General features: G+C 45.1%; 1 protein-coding gene across 1 annotated transcript in view; it reads left to right on the top strand.

Moving 5' to 3' along the window:
- The window catches only part of TGM3 (transglutaminase 3), a gene marked incomplete at both ends in the record, with an annotated part of 35,582 nt that extends 13,719 nt beyond the window's left edge, over positions 1 to 21,863 (top strand). Inside the window, 6 exons of the mRNA XM_082644506.1 lie at positions 9,261 to 9,364; positions 11,177 to 11,422; positions 15,086 to 15,394; positions 17,714 to 17,871; positions 21,204 to 21,337; positions 21,716 to 21,863. Of these exons, the coding sequence (XP_082500632.1) occupies positions 9,261 to 9,364; positions 11,177 to 11,422; positions 15,086 to 15,394; positions 17,714 to 17,871; positions 21,204 to 21,337; positions 21,716 to 21,863 (1,099 nt within the window). The remainder of the gene's footprint in view (positions 1 to 9,260; positions 9,365 to 11,176; positions 11,423 to 15,085; positions 15,395 to 17,713; positions 17,872 to 21,203; positions 21,338 to 21,715) is intronic.
- Positions 21,864 to 22,113: the final 250 nt, after the last annotated feature.

Raw genomic sequence — 22,113 nt, forward strand, 5'->3', positions numbered from 1 at the left:
TGTTGTTTGTAGATTTTCTGATGATACCCATTCTAACTGGTGTGAGGTGATACCTCATTGTAGTTTTGATTTGCATTTCGCTAATAATTAGTGATGTTGAACAGCTTTTCATGTGCTTCTTGGCCATCTGTATGTCTTCTTTGGAGAAACGTCTATCTAGGTCTTCTGCCCATTTTTGGATTGGGTTGTTTGTTTTTTTTAATATTGAGCTGCATGAGCTGTTTATATATTTTGGAGATTAATCCTTTGTCTGTTGATTCGTTTGCAAATATTTTCTCCCATTATGAGGGTTGTCTTTTCGTCATGTTTATGGTTTCCTTTGCTGTGCAAAAGTTTTGAATGTTCATTAGGTCCCATTTGTTTATTATTGTTTTTATTTCCATTACCCTAGGAGGTGGATCAAAGAAGATCTTGCTGTGATTTATGTCCAAGAGTGTCCTTCCTATGTTTTCCTCTAAGAGTTTTATAGTATCCAGTCTTATATTTAGGTCTCGAATCCATTTTGAGTTTATTTTTGTGTATGGTGTTAGGGAGTGTTCTAATTTCATTCTTTTACATGTAGCTGTCCAGGTTTCCCAGCACCACTTATTGAAGAGACTCTCTTTTCTCCATTGTATATCCTTGTCTCCTTTGTCATCGATTAGTTGACCATAGGTGCATGGGTTTATCTCTGGGCTTTCTATCTTCTTCCATTGATCTATGTTTCTGTTTTTGTGCCAGTACTATATTGTCTTGATTACTGTAGCTTTGTAGTATAGTCTGAAGTGAGGGAGTCTGATTCCTCCAGCTCCATTTTTTTCCCTCAAGACTGCTTTGGCTACTCGGGGTCTTTTGTGTCTCCATATAAATTTTAAAATGATTTGTTCTAGTTCCGTAAAAAATGCCATTGGTAATTTGATAGGGATTGCATTGAATCTGTAGATTGCTTTGGGTAGTATAGTCATTCTCACCATATTGATTCTTCCAATCCAAGAACATGGTATATCTCTCCATCTGTTAGTATCATCTTTAATTTCTTTCATCAGGGTCTTATAGTTTTCTGCATACAGGTCTTTTGTCTCCCTAGGTAGGTTTATTCCTAGGTAGTTTATTCTTTTTTTTGCAATGGTAAATGGGAGTGTTTCTTTAATTTCTCTTTCAGATATTTCATTTTTCGTGTATAGGAATGTAAGAGATATCTGTGCATTAATTTTGTATCCTGCAACTTTACCAAATTCATTGATTAGCTCTAGTAGTTTTCTGGTGGCATTTTTAAGATTCTCTATGTATAATATCATGTCATCTGCAAACAGTGACAGTTTTACTTCTTCTTTTCCAATTTGTATTCTTTTTATTTATTTTTCTTCCCTGAATGCCGTGGCTAGGACTTCCAAAACTATGTTGAATAATAGTGATGAGAGTGGACATCCTTGTCTTGTTCCTGATCTTAGAGGAAATGCTTTCAGTTTTTCACCATTGAGAATGATGTTTGCTGTGGGTTTGTCATATATGGCCTTTATTATGTTGAGGTAGTTTCCCTCTATGCCCACTTTCTGGAGAGTTTATATCATAAATGGGTGTTGAATTTTCTCAAAAGCTTTTTCTGCATCTAATGAGATGATCATATGGGTTTTATACTTCAATTTATTAATATGGTGTATCACATTGATTCATATGTATATATTGAAGAATCCTTGCATCCCTGAGATAAATCCCATTTGATCGTGGTGTATGATCCTTTTAATGTGTTGTTGGATTCTGTTTGCTAGTATTTTGTTGAGGATTTTTGCATCTATATTCATCGGTGATATTGGTCTATAATTTTCTTTTTTTGTAGTATTTTTGTCTGGTTTTAGTATCAGGGTGATGCTGGCCTCATAGAATGGGTTTGGGAGTGTTCCTTCCTCCACAATTTTTTGGAAGAGTTTGAGAAGGATGCGTGTTAGCTCTTCTCGAAATGTTTGATAGAATTCACCTGTGAAGCCATCTGGTCCTGGACTTTTGTTTGTTGGAAGATTTTTAATCACAGTTTCAATTTCGTTACTTGTGATTGGTCTGTTCATATTTTCTGTTTCTTCCTGGTTCAGTCTTGGAAGGTTATACCTTTCTAAGAATTTGTCCATTTCTTCCAGGTTGTCCATTTTATTGGCATAGAGTTTCTTGTAGTAATCTCTTAGGATGTGTTGTATTTCTGAGGTGTGTTGTAACTTCTCCTTTTTCATTTCTAATTTTATTGATTTGAGTCCTCTCCCTCTTTTTCTTGATGAGTCTGGCTAATGGATTATCAATTTTGTTTATCTTCTCAAAGAACCAGCTTTTAGTTTTATTGATCTTTGCTACTGTTTTCTTTGTGTCTATTTCATTTATTTCTGCTCTGATCTTTATGATTTCTTTCCTTCTGCTAACTCTGGGTTTTGTTTTTGTTCTTCTTTCTCTGGTTCCTTTGGGTGTAAGGTTAGATTCTTTATTTGAGATTTTTCTTGTTTCTTGAGGTAGGCTTGTATAGCTATAAACTTCCCTCTTAGAACTGCTTTTGCTGCATTCCATAGGTTTTGGATCATTGTGTTTTCATTGTCATTTGTCTCTAGGTATTTTTTTATTTCCTCTTTGATTTCTTCAGTGATCTCTTGGTTATTTAGTAACGTATTGTTTAGTCTCCATGTGTGTTTGTGTTTTTTACGTTTTCTTCCCTGTAATTCATTTCTGATCTCATAGTGTTGTGGTCAAAAAGGTGCTTGATATGATTTCAATTTTCTTAAATTTACTGAGACTTGATTTGTGACCCAGGATGTGATCTATCCTGGAGAATGTTTTGTGTGCACTTGAGAAGAAAGTGTAATCTGCTGTTTTGGCATGGAATGTCCCATAAATATCAATTAAATCTATCTGGTCTCTTGTGTCATTTAAAGCTTCTGTTTCCTTATTTATTTTCATGTTCATTGATCCGTCCATTGGTGTGAGTGTGGTGTTAAAGTCCCCCACTATTATTGTGTTACTGTCGATTTCCTCTTTTATAGCTGTTAGCAGTTGCCTTATGTATTGAGGTGCTCCTATGTTGGGTGCATATATATTTATAATTGTTATAGCTTCTTCTTGGATTCGTCCCTTGATCATTATGTAGTGTCCTTCCTTGTCTCTTGTAACATTCTTTATTTTAAAGTCTATTTTATCTGATATGAGTATAGCTACTCCAGCTTTCTTTTGATTTCTTTTTGCATGGAATATCTTTTTCCATCCCCTCACTTTCAGTCTGTATGTGTCCTTAGGTCTGAAGTGGGTCTCTTGTAGACAGCATATATATGGGTCTTGTGTTTGTATCCATTCAGCAAGCCTGTGTCTTTTGGTTGGAGCATTTAATCCATTCACAGTTAAGGCAATTATCGATATGTATGTTCCTATGACCATGTTTTTCATTGTTTTGGGTTTGTTTTTGTAGGTCCTTTTCTTCTCTTGTGTTTCCCACTTAGAGAAGTTCCTTTAGCACTTGTTGTAGAGCTGGTTTGGTGGTGCTGAATTCTCTTAGCTTTTGCTTGTCTGTAAAGCTTTTGATTTCTCCATCGGATCTGAATGAGATCCTTGCCGGGTAGAGTAATCTTGGTTGTACGTTCTTCCCTTTCATCACTTTAAGTATATCATGCCACTCCCTTCTGGCTTGTAGAGTTTCTGCTGAGAAATCAGTTGCTAACCTTATGGGAGTTCCCTTGTATGTTTTCTGTCATTTTTCCCTTTTTGCTTTCAATAATTTTTCTTTGTCTTTAATTTTTGCCAATTTGATTACTATGTTTCTCGGTGTGTTTCTCCTTGGGTTTATCCTGTATGTGACTCACTGCGCTTCCTGGACTTGGGTGGCTATTTCCTTTCCCATGTTAGGGACGTTTTCGAATACAGTCTCTTCAAATATTTTCTCTGGTCCTTTCTCTCTCTCTTCTCCTTCTGGGACCCCTATAATGCGAATGTTGTTGTGTTTAATGTTGTCCCAGAGGTCTCTTAGGCTGTCTTCATTTCTTTTCATTCTTTTTTCTTTAGTCTCTTCCACAGCAGTGAATTCCACCATTCTGTGTTGCAGGTCACTTATCCGTTCTTCTGCCTCAGTTATTCTGCTATTGATTCCTTCTAGTGTAGTTTTCATTTCAGTTATTGTATTGTTCCTTTCTGTTTGTTTGTTCTTTAATTCTTCTAGGTCTTTGTTAAGCATTTCTTGCATCTTCTCGATCTTTGCCTCCATTCTTTTTCCAAGGTCCTGGATCAATTTCACTATCATTATTCTGAATTCTTTTTCTTGAAGGTTGCCTATCTCCATTTCATTTAGTTGTTTTTCTGGGGTTTTATCTTGTTCCTTCATCTGGTATATAGCCCTCTGCCTTTTCATCTTGTTTATCTTTCTGTGAATGTGGTTTTTGTTCCACAGGCTGCAGGACTGTAGTTCTTGCTTCTGCTGTCTGCCCTCTGGTGGATGAGGCTATCTAAGAGGCTTGATGGGAGGGACTGGTGGTGGGTAGAGCTGACTGTTGCTCTGGTGGGCAGAGCTCAGTAAAACTTTAATCCACCTGAGTGTTGATGGGTGGGGCTGGGTTCCCTCCCTGTTGGTTGTTTGGCCTGAGGCCACCCAACACTGGAGCCTACCTGGGCTCTTTGTTGGTGCTAATGACAGACTCTGGGAGGGCTCACGCCAAGTTCTTCCCAGAACTTCTGCTGCCAGTGTCCTTGTCCCCATGGTGAATCAGAGCCACCCCCTGCCTCTGCCGGGGACCCTCCAACACTAGCAGGTAGGTCTGGTTCAGTCTCCCCTGGGGTCACTGCTCCTTCCCCTGGGTCCCAATATGCACACTACTTTGTGTGTGCCCTCCAAGAGTGGAGTCTCTGTTTCCCCCAGTCCTGTTGAAGTCCTGCAATCAATTCCTACTTGGCTTCAAAGTCTGATTCTCTAGGAATTCCTCCTCATGTTGCTGGACCCCCAGGTTGGGAAGCCTGACATGGGGCTCAGAACCTTCACTCCAGTGGGTGGACTTCTGTGGTATAAGTGTTCACCAGTCTGTGAGTCACCCACTCACCAGTTATGGGATTTGATATTACTGTGATTGCGCCCCTCCTACCATCTCATTGTGGCTTCTCCTTTGTCTTTGGATGTGGGGTGTGTTTTTTGGTGAGTTCCAGTGTCTTCCTGTCAATGATTGTCCAGCAGCTAGTTGTGATTCTGGTGTTCTGGCAAGAGGGAGTCTGACCTATGTTTCTTTACAGTAGTGAGAGTATGTGTTCTTCCTACTCATATCATTGGTTGGTATTATTTATCATTGTCTGTTTGTTTACCTCTTATGGCTTTATTCCTTCTGTCTTGTTTTGGAGCTGACTTTGTAGCTCTCCCCTTGTTCTCTGAAGGATGTAGCAGGGTCACAGTGCACCTCATCAGTACTTAGGGTGCACTTCTAACTCCTTCTGACAACTGTATAGTGTAGAACTCCCAATCTGGTCCCCATAGGAAGCCTTGCAGGTTTCATTTTACAACATGCAAAACATAAACAATCTTTTCCTGATTATAAGACAATAAAAAAAAAAATAGGGCTTCCCTGGTGGCGCAGTGGTTGAGAGTACGCATGCCGATGCAGGGGACACGGGTTCGTGCCCCGGTCCGGGAAGATCCCACATGCCGCAGAGCGGCTAGGCCCGTGAGCCATGGCCACTGAGCCTGAGCGTCCGGAGCCTGTGCTCCGCAACGGGAGAGGCCACAACAGTGAGAGGCCCGTGTACCGCAAAAAAAAAAAATAAAAAAAAATAAAAAAAAATAAATTAGTGAGAGTAATAGTAATATAGCTACCCAAAGAAAAACACTAACAACATTTTGAGATAGATCCTTCCAGACATTTCATTCTGTTTATGTGCATTGAGTGTTAATTACCCAAATGGAATCAAGTTAAATAGTCTATTTTATAATTTTTAATATCTTTCTTGTCAATAAATTAAAATTTAGAGGGACAGTATAGTTTAGTAGTTAAAAGCATGGACCCTGCAGCCCTCTGCCTGGGTTAAAATCCCACTCTGCCTATTTACTCACTTTGAGACTTTGAACAAGTCACTTAACTTCTTCTCTGTGCCTCAGTTTCTAGAACTGTCAAAGGAGATAATAATTATTCCTATCTTATATGAACATTGTGAAGATTAAATGAGTTAATATATAAGACAGTTAGAAAACTTAAGAATATTCTGTGTTGACACAGCTGTATTAGCTATTAGTATTTATATAATATACATATTTTAAAATATCTATTTATTTTGTAATTATAGAATTACAGAAGTAATAAGTAATTTTCATTATAGAATATGAAAACATTACAGAAATAAATAATGTGCAACTTAGTTCATATGCACCAAAATCTGTCCATGTGCACAATATATACACTAAACCATTATTTAAACTGTGGTTATCTAAGATAATAGAATTATGGGGGACTAACTTTCACTGCTTTTTTTAATGTATAATTTTCTAAATCGAAATAATTTTATCATATTAGTATACATTTTTATAAGCTTATACATATACACACTATGTTGTAATTTGTTTTTCTTACTTGGTCATATAAGTTAGACATCTTCTATGTCAGTGTTAGATTGATTTTCCTCATTCTTTTGGACAACTGCACAATATTCTCCTGCATGGCTGTGCCACAATTTGTCTGACCAATTCCTTACTGATAAATTTTTCCTCCATTATTTTTGCTATTACAAACAATGCTTCAGTGAACATCTTTCCATGTACATCTATGTGCACTAATGTGAGGGTTTTTATAGGAGAAATTCCTAGAAGTGGAACTGCTGGCTCAGTGAGTATATAGATTTTTAAAGGTATTTCAAACTCATTGCCAAATTGCCCTTCACAAATGTCATACCAATTTAAACTCCCACCAGCAGTGTATAACACTGCTTGTTTTCCCACACAATGATGAGTATCACACAACAATGTGTATCATCCTATGCTTTCATCTTTGTCAGTCTAATAATTGTAATGGTATTTCTTTGTCATTTTAATTTTCTTTTAATGGTGGTGAAGTTAAAACTATTTTCATATGTTCAGTGATCATTTGTGTTGCTTATGAAAATTGCCTGCTCATTGTCGGTTATTGGCATGTTTGACTTCCTTTTTTTGTCTTTTTTTTAACATCTTTATTGGAGTATAACTGCTTTACAATGGTGTCTTAGTTTCTGCTTTATAACAAAGTGAATCAACTATACATGTACATATATCCTCATATCTCCTCCCTCTTGCGTCTCCCTCCCACCCTCCCTATCCCACCCCTCTAGGTGGTCTTTTGTGTCTTATTGATTTGTAAGTACTTTATAATATTCATTATAGTAAATCTCCATCTAGTATACATGTTGCATATATTTTCCCTGCTTAATTGATTTTTTTTCAACGCTTTTTTCTCTCTTCTTCAAATTGGATAATTTCTACTGATCTGTCTTCAAGTTTGCTGACTCTTCCCTCTGTTTTCTCTATTCTGCTAGTAAGCCATCCATTGAATTATTTAATTTCAGATATTGGTCTTTTTCCCAGTTAAAATTTTCCATTTGGTTCTTTTTTTTATATTTTCTATTTTGCTGCTAAGAGGCCCCCTCTTTTCATTTGTTATGATCATATTTTCCTTTATTATACTGAGAATAGTTATCATAACAGCTTTAAAGTCTTTATCCAATAATTCCAACACCTGGATTATCTAAGGGTTAGTCCCTGTTGATTGTCTTTTACCTTGAGGACAAGCTACATTTTTCTGGTTCTTTGTATGTTGAGTAATTTTGGATTGTATCCTGGACATTGACTTCTTCTTGATTCTACATTTTGTCTTAGCAGTCTACCTGAGGTAGACTCAAACTGCAAATTCTATCTCACCTATGGTGGGCAGCAGCCCAAGTTTCAGTTCATTTTTAAAATTTTTAGCTGGACTACTTGTAGTTTGCTTCATATAATGCCTAGCTCAGAGGTCACCCAGAAGCTTAGGCACAGTTTATATACAAATCTGGGTCCCCCTTTCTGATTCTTTCCTTTCTAAGACTTCCCCTTCAATCTCTAGCAACCCTGGTTAACCCAGGCTCAGTTTCTTATCTCCCCAGGTCAGAAAGATGTAGGCTGTCTGTTGGAGTTTTTACTGCCCTGCACTTTACCTCAACTGCAGGTAGCAGTTGTCCTTAGGGGCAAGTTGTCCTTAGGGGCAAGGGCACCAAAGTACAACTTGCCCCATGCTGGCCCCTTCCTAAAAGTTTTGGCACCCTCCCCAAATCCTCCTGCTTTGTTTACTCTCAGCTGTCTTTTGTATTTTTTTCCCCAGTTTATTGTTTTCTGCAGAAACGACTGTCTATTATGAGCTTATTACCATGCTGGAAACAGAACTATAGTTTGTTTCTTTGTTTATTTGGTATATGCGAGTTTAATATTTTTACCTAGTCACATTTATCATTCAGAAGTTGGTTCTCTGCTTAAAACTATCTTCTCCAACTCATGAGTATAACAAAATTTTTTTCAAGTTGGATAGAACTTGAATTTATGTCCGACTTACTTACATTTTCTTCTAAGTTGGACCCAAAACTGCCAAGCCAATGTTTATGTAGTTGCTGTGGGATTGGAGAGGGGGAGACTAGAGGGCAGAATCAAGAATGTATATAGCTTCGGCTAACTGGTTATACCTGCTGAGGGAGGGGACAAATGACTGAGACATATAGATTGGGAGACAAGGGGCTGCCACTGATGAAGAACATTTTAAGACTGGTATATGTCATTCGTCAATCCGGACCTCAGCCCAAGGGCTTTGTGGCTCTTAGCCAGACCTGGCACTCTTGCTGCAGCCCCATTCATTTTCATCCCACATGAAGTACAGTAGTGTACCCCAACAGGATGCATAGGAGAAAGCTGTGTGGGTTTGCTTGCTGGATTCTGGCTCTAACCTAGATCTGTTCTGCTCCTCAGAAAGGCAGTAGAACATGGTGGTCAAGGACCTAGATTTTGGAGTTAGGCATACCTGGGTCCAAACTTTGACTCTGCCATTGTTAGCTGCTTGACTTCTCTGAGCCTCAGTTTCCCCTTTTAAGAGATGTGCATAAAAATAGTACCCATTTAACAGTGCTGTGAGAATTTAAGTGCGACAATGCTTGCCAAGGTCTAGCAAAATATCTGGAACAGAGTAAACTCACTTGATGAGTATCAGGGTGCTGCACTGTCAGATCAGAGATGTGGTGTTTTGCCACTCCTCTGCTGTGTGGCCTTGGCCAAACTCTGTAGTCTGTGATTCTGTCTGCAGGAATTTCCACGTCTGGAATGAAGCCTGGTTTACACGGACTGACCTAAGCCCATCATACAGTGGATGGCAGGTTCTGGACGCCACCCCCCAGGAAAGGAGCCAAGGTAAGCAACCCTCTGACGGCCCCCTTCTCTGGGTTTGGCTCTAAGTCATGACCTCTCGATTCTTTATAGTGGTGGACAGCGGCACAGCAAGGTCACCCAAATCCTCTCTACCTCCAGAGGGAAAGGAGGGATTAAAACAAAAATATTTTGAAAGTAGATTTCCCTCCTAATTTTCTTGGTTCAGGCTGCTATTAAAATGACTGCCATACCTACACTCACATGGCTGCTGCAGAGGCCCTGGCACATGCCCTGCGGCAAGGGAAAGGAGCCGCCCCCTGCCAACCATGATTCTCCTGCACCACCTCTGGTAGCCCATCCCTCCCAGCACAGAAAGCTTCCAGTTCCCCATCGCTTTGGGACTTAACCCAAATTCCCTGGCTCAGTTCCAGACCTCCGTGATCACGGCCCCCATCACCTCTCTCACCTTCACATGTGTCCCCTGCCAGGCCGAGCTCTCCTTCACGCAGGCTGGCCCGGCCCCATTCCTGTGCTCCCACCTCTGGCCACACTCCCATCAGAGCTTGGGTCTCAGGCTCTCCAGGAACCTTTCCCCTTCCCTGCCCTGACCTCCAGAGCATTCTTGTTCGTTACCCTCATTTTCAGTTTTTTCTTTCAAACTTAAAAAAAAAAATCATAAAGGTCATATAGGCACATGGTTCAAAAAAAATTCAAATCATTCTAAAAGGACTTACAATGAAAATGAAGTCTTACTCTCTTCCCCAACTGCAGCGTCTCTACCAGAAGCAATGAACGTTAGATTTGGGGAACTTGGGTGTGAGGAGGGTAACCTTCCAGATATATTCTAGGCCACTATTCAACCTTTTCACTGCAACCCATTAGCAGCTATAAAATCAAGTTAATGGGTTGTGACCATCATTTTAAGAAATGAAATAGAATATCATGGAAAGGGGTGGGGAAAAGGAAAGGAAAAGAAAATATCAGGGTGCATTGGTCATTAAGAATAAGAATTGTCCTGTGGAATTTTTGTTTCAGGGTCATATATGTGCCATGATATAAAATCTACTTATTTCTAAAGGTCATGGTTAAAAAAAAAAAAAGGTTGAAAGTCACTGTTTCAGGCTCATAAAAGCATGTGTGTGTGTGTGTAAACACACATTGTAAACACAAATGGAATAATACTCTTGTTTCTATTCTGCTGCACCTTGCTTTTTTTCAGCTAGGCACTTCATGAATGAAACTATATCTGTATATCTATACCTACATCTACATCTATATCCATCCATCCATCCATCCATTCATCTATGAATCTATCTATCTGTCCATCTCTCTATGTATCCATCTACCTACCTACCTATCTGTCTGAGCTACCTATGCTGAGTGCTCGAGAAGGGATGATGGTCAGGGCTTGGGAGCCCAAAGAAGCATGACTTCCCTGTGGGCTGGGTATGCAGAAAAGTCTTCCAGGAATAAGGGGGTGATTTGGGAAGAACGATTTGCAGAGTAGAAAAGAGGCAGCCCTGAGCACAAGACAGCAAGATTTTCCCCTTTAGTAAACAGACTGAGGGCAGTGGGTCAGCACAAATTATGCACCCACAGAACACAGGATTGGGCTGTCTTCTGTGGAGGTGGAGTCTCACCAGAGCACTATTGCAGAAGATAACAATAGCCCCGGAATGTCTTGCTGAGTGCCCAAAGAAGGGGGCAGACTGTTGGGGTTGAAGGAGTTTGGCGGGGTAGAGGCAGGGGAGTTGGGTGGTCATGGGTGGCCCCCAGAGGAGCAGGCCATGGGATGTACTGTTGCAGATGGGCCTGGGTTTGGCATGTATCCAACCTCTGCACCCTGGCCCCCAGGGGTGTTCCAGTGTGGCCCTGCTTCGGTCGTCGCTCTCCGAGAGGGTAATGTGGACTGGGACTTCGACATGCCCTTCGTCTTTGCCGAGGTTAATGCCGACCGCATTACGTGGATCTACAATTCCTGGACCGGCAGGCTGAAGAAGAATTCCTCAGACTCTTACACCGTTGGCAAATTTATCAGTACCAAGGCGGTGGGCAGCAACTCTCGCATGGATGTCACCAACAATTACAAGTACCCAGAAGGTAGGAGGGGGTGTGAATGGGCTGTGCCACCCAGGGCTTAACGGTGGGAAGACAGCTCTGAGGTGGAGAAGGAAAAATTGCTCATACTCCTTCCACATTGTCAGCCAATTCTTCATGAATGGTAGGACTGCTCCCTGGCATCTAATGCCCAGCTCCCCAGACTGTTTCCCAAGGGAACAGAACTGTCATGAAAAGACTCTGTACCAGGGCCTCCCTGGTGGCGCAGTCGTTGAGAGTCCGCCTGCCGATGCAGGGGATGCGGGTTCGTGCCCCGGTCTGGGAGGATCCCATATGCCGCGGAGCGGCTGGGCCCGTGAGCCATGGCCGCTGGGCCTGCGCATCCGGAGCCTGTGCTCCGCAACGGGAGAGGCCACAACAGTGAGAGGCCCGCATACCGCAAAAAAAAAAAAAAAAAAAAAAAAAAAAGACTCTGTACCAGTGGGAATTTGCCATAGGACTCAGGCAGCTGCCAGTCCAGCTCATCTCCAGCTGTGTCCCTTTGCCAATTACACAACTGGGATGACAGCACCATGACTGAACATCACAGGGAGAAACATGGCCCCCACGAGAGACCACCCAAGGGCCTCTAAGTCAGCCCACTCCCCTAGCCTCTAAGAAACACAGGCAGGAAACATTCTCTGAAAAAAGAAATGGACAGTCACCCAAGACGTGGGGGCTGCTTTGTCTGCTTCAGAGGCCTCCCCAAAAGCCAGATAAGGTGGGCTTACACCATGAGGACAATGCCCGAGTCCCTGAAATCTTAAGCATCCACATGAGTGCTGGTCTCCCTAAAGTCACCTAGAAGCCTAGTTGCTACGAGGCCACCTTTAACACGAATTACATTTGTTGCTCTATTTAGGAAGTTGCTTTCAGAGTCAGAGACTTATCTCTTTGAGGAGTCTCAATAGTGACCAAAGTTCTACATTTGAAGGTGATGTTCATTTTTAGAAACAGGCAAAAGTGAATTAACGCTTGCTCTAGCAGGCCAATCACTCCTTAATGGGGTCAACATGTCACTCTTTCTAAAATACTTTGAAATAGTTCCTTCAGCTGAGCCTCACTGTTGGTTCTGAGGTGTCAAGAAAAGTGCTCTCATGAAGGTGCCCACGTGCCCCCAAAGTGAACCCCACAGCTCCGTACCCTGCTGACTGCTGCTGTTGGCTGCCATTTACAAAAGAGGAAAGCTGAGCAGGGGAGGTGGGCTCCAAGTCCAGGTGGATGAACCTCTGGGTGTGGTATTTGTGGCCATTTTGAGGCACGACTCTAGGGTGATGAGATTGGTGCCCTCAGTTGGACCCCAGTCCACCTATGCAGGCCATTCCCCCCAGCTGAGGTCAGATGGCCTTTCTCTCAGTCAGTAAACATGTACTGAGACCTCCCCAAGTGCCCACCCACGCTTGGCTCTGGGAGGCCAGGAAGCATCCTGCAGATGAGCCCCTGCCCCTGCAGAGCTCACAGGCCAGGGGGACAGGCCGGTGTGTGACAAGAATTCTCAACAGTGTCATGATATAGGAACAAGAGTAGGGGCCAAGGAAAAGATAACCCTGGGCAGGAGGTGAACTCCATCCTACCCCTTATAACCGTGCAACCTCAAGCAGGATTCTTAGCCTCTCTGAGCCCTCGTTTTCTCACCTGTAAAATGAGAAGAGCAAGGCCTGTCTTCAGTGGGATTTAAATGAGCTAGTGTACAGAAAGTGCCAAGGGCAGTGCCTGGCACATAGTGAGGACTTAATAAATAGTGATGGTTTTTTATCAACTTGAACATCTGTAACCTCATTGGAATGACCTCCCAGAGGGACTTCTGAAGTTCACTGCTTACACAGTTGTGTGATTCTGTGGGGTTCCTTACCTGACTGTCACACCCTGATTCTGCTTCTTGGGGGCTCTGGCTGTCCCAGCCAAACCTCCTGAGCAATGGGAAGGGGCCACAGCCAGGTTGGGGGATCCCTGCAGAACCCCTGGCGATGACCTAGCCCCTGTGTGACAGCTGAGTTGATCACACCGCCTGTTGTTGACAAGTCCTCCTTACCTAATGATTCCAGCTTGTGTCTGATGGCCCCAGGGAGGAAAAACTCATGAAATGGGCTGCTAAGCATTGGCGCAACAGCAACACCAAGGGAGAAAACAGTAGCAGGAAGCTTGGTCTTGAGTAAGCCTGGCAGGTGACCTATGTAGCTATGTAGGCTCTGAGCCTCATTGTGCATAACACAACTGCTTCGAGGTTCTGGGCACAGAGGCTCAGCTCCCTGCACAGCCATCAGACCTGGGTGTGGACTTACAGCTCGGCTAGAGAATGGGAATGCACCAAAGGGAACCCAGCCCACCAGGAGCCATCAGCCTGGGTAATTTGGCTGCCTGTCTTCTTTTCAGTAAGGTGTGCGGGAGGAACTACTAGACTCAGGTCTAGACTTCTGGGGACTGGCCCTCCTTCTGCCCCTAATTCCCAGATTACCAGTCCCTTGGGCCAGTCGCTCCTCCTCTTAGGGCCTTAACTCTAAAGGTTGGCCTCTGGGGTCTCTGCCAGTTGTTACATGTAACTTATGGGAAAGACCTCACTAAATTGTAAAGTGCTTCTAATAAGTCATCTGATGCCTTAAAATTTCACAGGTTGGTTGTAAAGCGCTTCTAATAAGTCATCTGATACCTTAAAATTTCACAGGTTGGTTGTAAAGCGCTTCTAATAAGTCATCTGATGCCTTAAAATTTCACAGGTTGGTTGGGGAAGTTAGGGGGCGGGGGCAAAAGTATGGTCATTCTTTGTGTACCTCTGTCTGTGTTCCTGGAAGGTCAATACCTTCTCCTTGATAGTGGGTCTATCTTCAGGTCAGGCAGGGAGCCTTATGTGCACTGTGTGGTCTACCCTGACTCAGAGGCTTGGAGTTGGTTATCAGCTCTTAGCACCCCAAGAGCCGTGATTTTTAGGCCATGATCTTGGCCATTCTCCAGGGACTGTTTATAGCATCACATTCAGCAGCACCCATGACCCAAGTCAGAATCAGAAACCCAACCTGTGGTTCAGCCTTTGTGTTTATGAAACCTGAACTCTCTTGACAATTTAAACTAGTCATAACCTGGAACCACAACAACTGTGGGAAGTTCTCATCAACTGACATGGACAAAAGTTCCACTCTTCAGTTCTCAAAGCATCTTTAGAAACAAAGCAGAATAACATGGTAAACTGGTTTGAAATTTTTTTCAATGAAGTTAATTCTAAATCATAACCGTTTTTTCACTTAAGAACTTATTGTAATCTTTTTTAGCTCATTTTTTGTTATTTTTAAATTATCTGTTTTTTCTTTGTCTCACAAAGGACCACTTACCAAAGAAAGAAAGAAGGAAGGAAGAGAGGAAGAGAGGAAGGAAGGAAGGGAGAGATCTAGCCTAATTAGCCTAAGCAAAATATCAAGCCATATAGTAATTTTTTGCACCTTTCCATACATCTCCATGGAAATTTAGAGCTGATTGGAACAGCTGGGATGTGAGCCTTGTATTAAGGAGAATGAAATGGAGACCTGCAGAGGTCAGACACTTGCTTGAATCAGAATCGTTGTGCAAGCTGCAGAACCAGTGTCAGTTCCAGGTCACCCTTCCAGGCAGGATGCTGTCCTTTGTCCAGGTTGCCACCGTGTCCCTGAGGTGCTTCTCTCTTTTCCCACCACACAGGTTCCAACCAGGAAAGGCAAGTGTTTAAAAAGGCTTTGGGGAAACTTAAACCCTACATGACATTTGTCCCAACATCTGAAAGAAGCTTGAGAGAAGAGGAACAGAAGCCCAGCATCTCCGGGAAGTTCAAGATCACTGGCACACTGACAGTGGGCAAAGAAGTCAACCTGGCCCTGATGCTCAAAAACCTAACGAGTGATTCAAAGACAGTGACGGTGAACATGACAGCCTGGACCATCGTCTACAATGGCACACTTGTACACGAGGTGTGGAAGGAGTCCGTCACCCTATCCCTGGGTCCCAGTGAAGGTAACTCATCCTGTAGGTTGCTGGGGTACCATGCACCCAAGGTAGCTGGTATTCTCTTGGGATTGGAGAGTTCCTGTTGGAACTGAGTCAACTGATTAAAGAAGGAACAGCACATGGCCTCTGTGGTCAAGCCTGGGGTTTTGAAGTTTTGGAGGCTGCTATTATGGTGAACAGTGCAAGCCAGTGTGTTCCCAACCAAAATCCTTTTGTGCCCTGGGGGAAGAAGGAGGGAGGCTTTGGCAGTTAATAGACACACTGCAAATGCCCCTTACAGGTACATACCACATTGCCCAGAGGGCAGAGTACTTCCTTATATATTCATATGTATTATCACATTTGACCTTCTAAAAGGACAGATTTCAGTATTCCGTTTTACAGAGGTGGAAACTGAGGCTTGGAGAGATTGTGACTCGCTTAAGAGATTGTGTCATAGCTAGCAGGTGGTAATGCCAAGTCTTGGTCCTAGATTTCCTAATGCTAAATCCAGTGCCACCACCCATTTTCTAGGTTTTATTGCTGCCACCCCTCCCCCATACCAGCTGCCACCCTACCCCACCCCTCCCCACCCCACAATGAATCACTTTCTGGGTTTGACCCTAGAAGGGTTGCAATATACCACAAGGTCTTGAACCCTCTCCAATGTTCCCCCACAGCTGCCAATGGGTGGGTGGAATTTCTTGATTCCCAGCGACAGTGATAGGTTTTCTTGGAGATCTGAGCCTCTGGGAGGAACCGTGACTCTGTACTCCTGGGTAGCATAGACGGGAGGGGACCAAAGTAGAGGAGAGAGAGTCTGGGGCTGTGGAAGGATTAGAATGCAGGTGTGCCTACATTGGCAAAATCCTTCAAGCTGTTATGAAAAGTCTGGACTTATACAAAGCAGATTAACAAGGGTTGGGGGGGGCTATTTGCTTCACATAAGGAACTAATAAAAACTGATTAATTACACAGTCCATCTTGAAAGAATTCTGTCTGCAGAGAAACTGCAATACCTCTGTATTACACCTGTCAGAAGGCAGCATCCCTAGCAACCTCTCTTCTGGCAGAATTTAGCAGAAATCTTCCCCGTACCAAGAGCAACTGCCTGGCTGTTATTTACCTTCAAAGCTCAAGGGAAGAGATATTTCTGTAGAGCAAAAATAATTTACGTGAGATAAATGGTTTTTAAAAAGCCAGACTTCTGCCAGAGGCAGCAGAGTGAACTGGGGAGGAGAGGAAGGAGGCAAGTGAAGTGGTCCTGGAGGCCTGACATCATCACCTACTTCCTGGGCGACACTGTTAAGTCCCCCTCTTTTTCTGAGCCTCAGCGTTCACTGTCCAAGAGGGCTGGACCAGCTGATGCAAGGGCCTGCGTCTCCACATTTGGGGCAGGCTAAGTAAACCCCTCCAGTGCTAAAAGCAGAGACAGCTCCTTCCTCACAGACTTTCCTCAAGGGGTGTATGACCCTGTGGATGCGGGGGCCCCCCCAGACCACCCAACATGACTGCACAAGGGAGGGGGGAGTGCCCTGCACCCATTGGAAGGGGAGGACCCTCGCTGCCTGCCCTGCGAGTCAGAGAGGGGCCTTGAAGCTTGGGGAGGAGCCAGATAAGGCCTTTCCATCTGAGGGGACCTTGTGAGTCAAAGCTTGGAGGTGATAAGGTACTTATTTTGTCAAAAAGACAATGAGAAGCATGGGAGGGAACGTTCTTTTGAGGGACAGAGTCACGAAGGGCCGTACCAAGGGCTCTGCACTTTATTCCTGAGGCAGCGAGGGGCCATGGAAGATTTTTGAAGTGACATGGAAGAAGAGTGACATGATTTGGGGGGGAAAGTGCTTCTAAAGCCTATCTTCTGTTGTGTGTGAGTGTCTTGGAAGCAGGGGAGACCGGAAGTGGGGAGGTGGTCCAGATGCTGTTGCCATAGAATCCCAGGCTACTGGATGACTGGGGAGGACCCAGGCGCTTATTTAGCCCTGGCTTCCCTTGCTAGTTATTATTGTGTTGTCATCATTACTGTTTTCATCACTGGGCAATGAGGTAGTACTCGTATTCTTCCCCTGCTCCTTAGAAGGAAACTTGCCCTCTGATATTTTCCAGGACAGGGAGGAGGCTTCAGCCCCTATGAACCCATCCAGCCAGAGTCCTGGGCTACCCCTGGCCCCTGCTCTGCAGCCTGCCCAGAGCAGACAGATGTTTCCCACAGGGCCTGGCAGGGAGGGCTCAGGCAAGCCTGGGCTGCAGATGTTCCCAGCCAGCTCACATCGACTTGGCTTGGCATCAGCTTTTAAGGTTTCGACCCCACTCCCTCTCACTCTGCTCCCTGGCTTCTCCTTCCAGAAATACAGCATCCTGTAAAGATCGCATATGCTCTGTATGAGAGGTACCTGAAGGCAGACAACATGATCCGGGTCACAGCCGTGTGTGAGGTCAGCGACGAGACAGAGGCGGTGGTGGAGAGGGACATCATCCTGGACAACCCCACCCTGACCCTGGAGGTAAAGGGGTGCTGAAGGGGTGCCTCTCCAGCCAGCCCAGCCCTTCCAGACTACAGAGAAGGCCCTCCCCTGCTGACGGGCCGAGGACCGGGCCGAGCTCGGCTCCAGCCTCTGCCAAATGGATCAGCCAAGAGTTCCACTCAGAGTAGCGTCCTTGGGACTTCCTTAGTGGTCCAGTGGCTAGGACTCAGAGCTTTTACTGCAGGGGGCGTGGGTTCAATCCCTGGTCAGGGAACTAAGATCCTGCAAGCTGTGTGACAAGGCAAAAAAAAAAAAAAAGTAGCATCCTTGCTCCCTGTCTGGCAATATCCACAGGCACGTTGCCCTGTGGCTTCTTTGGTTGCAGCTCTAGACCCGCTGGGGATGCCAGCCGAGGATGGCCAGAGGGCCTCTTCACCTCACTTGCTCTGGACATCTGCTGTGTCCTGGGCTGTGCCAGGCTTGGGAATCACAGGGGGCCACAAGGGGTGGGTCCTCACTGCGGAAAACCCACAGCCCAGACCCCGGACACATTTGTAGAGCAAATCAGAAATGGGCATAACTAACATGCATCTCCCAACTCTAGACCCCAGAGTTACAGAATTGTGGACTCTTGGAGACCTAGTCTCGAGCTCCCACGTCCTGCCATTTCACATATCAGTAAACTGAGGCCAAGAGAGGAGAAGGGAATTTCCAGTTACTGCCAGAGCCAGGGCTAGACCTCAGGCCCTTTCCAGGGCATCCAGCACGTCCACAGCCAGCAACAGCATCTTCCTAGTGGTTGAGAATGAGGATGCCTCATTTTTTGGCTGCAGGCTCTGCTCCCAGGCTGCCTCTCAGGAGCCCAGGCATGTGGGGGCTTGCAGGTTGGTGTGAGGCACTTGGTGCCATTCTGTTCCTTCCTCAGCACTGGGGCTGGAAGTATTTGGCTGACTCCAAGGCTGTCCCTACCCACGCCAATCCCAGCCCAGTGTGGAGGCTGCCAGAGCCAGACAACACAAATCTGAGGAGTGAGAGCCTGGCAAGGAAGGACAGGAAGACAAATGGGTCAGGAAGATGGGGTCTTCCCATGGGATCCCATAGAGAGCTCCATGGGTCCTCCCGAGGCTCCTCCCAAGTCTGTTGTACCATCTGCGCCAGCGGTCTAGACAGAGATTGCCTGTTTTTTTTCCCATCGCAGTGCCACTAGCCTCCCTAGCCCCAGATTTCTAGAGTACTTGTGGCTGCCCTAGTCCCACCCTCCCTAAGCTACATCCCAGCTTCAGAGGTTCCTAATGTCAGACAAAGGGCAGGGGGATGCAGGGCACCCACTCCATGCAGCTAGCCTGCAATAGAGCTCTATCATTGTCCTGGTTAGTCTAGACTGTGCTTCAGAATAAGGGGAGGGGGGTGGTCCGTCACCTCCAGGGCTAGGGAGGGAGTGCCACCCCTGTTGTGGGCCCATCACAGTGGTTGTGAAACAGAAACAACCCACCCCCCACCATTGGGCAGGACTAGAACAGAGCTCCTGAGCTCCAGGCTCGCCTTCTTTCCTGCCCACCGAGTTTTCATCCTCAATCCATGATTGTCCCCTGAGTGTAGAAGCTTCTCCTGCTTCCCAGGACGTTTCCAAGAAATGCACCCCATCCCTGTAGAATGACAGGCAGCAAGTGTCATTTCCCACTCATCAGGCTGTGAAATGAAACATTCTGCATAAAAATTATCAGTGTTTAAATGAAGTTAGTTTTCCCCCATTATATTCCCTTATCCAATATCCTCAAACCTGCTTATAGCTTTCTCTTTTATTCAATACTTTTACTCTACATCTTTTAGACTTCCATATCAAATCAGCTTTCTCTTTCAAGAGAGTGTAACATCTTTTAAAAGAAAATCAGAATACACACAGCCTGGAAATATTCCATCAAAAACTTTCTTATTTAATCTTTTTAAAGGGCATCTGCTCTTTCTTCTTTTGGGTATCTTTGTGTGAATTTGCTCTTAATGCAACCTCTCCTTACTTCAGCCTTCAGAGAATCAAGACAATCTCATCTTGATTGAATGAATCAATGCATAGCTCACTCAGAGCAGGGCATGTGGGTGATCTGTATGAAAAGATAATAATTTGGGTAAAATCCTATTATCTTACTTGACGCTGATTGGGAGTAGACATTGAGGACTTTAGAACCAGACCATACAATCTGAACTTTGTTCCAAAGGGTGATGTCCTTCACGTTGGCCCATGACCTACTGACAATCAGACACAGTCTTCTGGTGACTCTTATCCTCTTCTTTGGGTGCATGCACAGATTTAGGTCAATAGGACAGGGTGGTAAGCAACAATAAAGAAAGGAAAACAAATACACAAAAATCTCAAATTGAATATCAGTGTGAAAAATATGGCACCGTTTATGTACCCTTGTGTCCCAATGACATAAAATTATGCTTCATTCTTCAAATCTTGTCATACACTTAAATGCATTCCATGGGAGAAATTATGGTATAGATCGTGGTCTCTAAAATGTTTCAGTTATGCACAAATTATTGGCAGGCATTGCAGGGTCTAGCAAGAAGAGCAAATGGCTCTGGAACCAGAAAGGCCTTGGCTATTGAATCAACCTGAACTGCAGATTTATTACTGTAAAATGGTTGTAGTGAGAATTGGTGGCAAGAAAAAAAAAAAAAAAAACCAAATGAACAAAAAGCAGCGGCCTCTAAGGATCCTCAACAGAGAAAAGAAATCCACCAGTCACCCAGTTTCGGTTTCTGTTTCCAAAGCGCTTTCTTCTGCATCCATGATCTCTTTTGGTCCCTTGTAGCCCAGGGAGGGAAGAGGGGAGGGATCGGCCCTCTTCATCAGGGAGAGAGTCAAGGCCCAGGGAGATGACGTACCTGCCCAAGCTTGGCAGCTTTTCAGCAGGAGCACAAGCTTTCATCTTTGGGAGCAAACAAATAGTCCAGGGTGCTTCTCTGACCAGAAACCTAGGTTTCTCCAGCCCCTGATCAAGGACCCTGTGCAGACCACATGTGCCACGTCCTCGGCAGTGGGGGCTGCCCTGCCCGAGGTGAACTGAGAAAGGGCCCGTGAACCCGGCTGGGAATTTAAGCCCTCTCAGCCGCTGCAATGTGCTGCTTCTCCTCCACGCCTGGGTGTCCTGTCTGTATCCTGGGGATGACAGCAATTTCCTAGGAACTCCCTGCATGATGTCGCTGGAACTTAGGAGGAATAAACCTCCTAAGGATGGTTAGCCTCCCTTCCTTTGTCCTCAGCAACATCCTCCCCATCCCCAAGCCTCCGGCGCAGCCCCATTGGCTCTCATCAAGGGCAGATGAAATGAACAGCCCAGCCCTGACTCTGTCAACACCTCTCCCCACAGGTGCTGGACCAGGCGCAGGTGCAAAAGCCTGTGACCGTGCAGGTGCTCTTCTCCAACCCGCTGGATGAGGTGGTGAAGGACTGCAAGCTGATAGTGGAGGGGAGCGGCCTGCTGCTGGGCACCCTCAAGATCGAGTGAGTCCCAGGCTGAGGGTCCAGTGTGGGATGGTGGGGGGGGGGCAGAGGGGCCCTCCCCAGAGCCCGGGGCAGGGCAGACAGAACTCCTCTAGCCTCTGAACTTGGGAATCTGCACATAGGGATACACGTTTGCATTTGGTTTGGAGGTTCACCAAACTTGAACTCAAGGGAAGTCCAGGTCACCAGAGCTTGGAGCTGGTCCTCATATTTTGGGGAGATCATGGGATCCACCCACTGCCCCTTCCCCTGCTGAGGGGTCCCAGAGCTGAAGGGGTTTGATGACCCAGGGTGGCAGCTAGAGGGAGTTGAAGGAGCAGTGACCTTGACCAGAGCAGGACTTGAGGCCTCACGCTGACTCCTGCCTTTCCCCATCAGCATGCCAACCCTGCACCCCAGGAAGCAGTCCCAAGTGACTTTTGAGATCCTGCCCACCCGGAGTGGCACCAAGTATCTCTTCGCCAACCTCTCCTGCAACAAGTTCTCCGCAATCAAGAGCATGATGTCCATCAAAGTGAACGAGTGAAGGGCCCAGGTGGCCCCATACAAACTTGGGAACACGGAGCAGGCAGGGCTCAACTGTGGAGTGAGCCCCCTGCCCACACACACTGTCCAGCCTGGGAAACTCACTCCGTCCCCCAAGGCGGCCTGGACGCCGACCTCCAGGCTCCAGCACACACCCCTCCCTTGCTCCCAGGCTGGGCTGGTTTCACCCTGGCCTGCAGCTTAATCACTTTTGCACATTCCCCAAGCTTCTCCTCAACACTGCCCACTCT

This window comes from Mesoplodon mirus, assembly GCF_964341445.2.
Source record: "Mesoplodon mirus genome assembly, chromosome: 15".
Lineage (NCBI taxonomy): Eukaryota > Metazoa > Chordata > Mammalia > Artiodactyla > Ziphiidae > Mesoplodon > Mesoplodon mirus.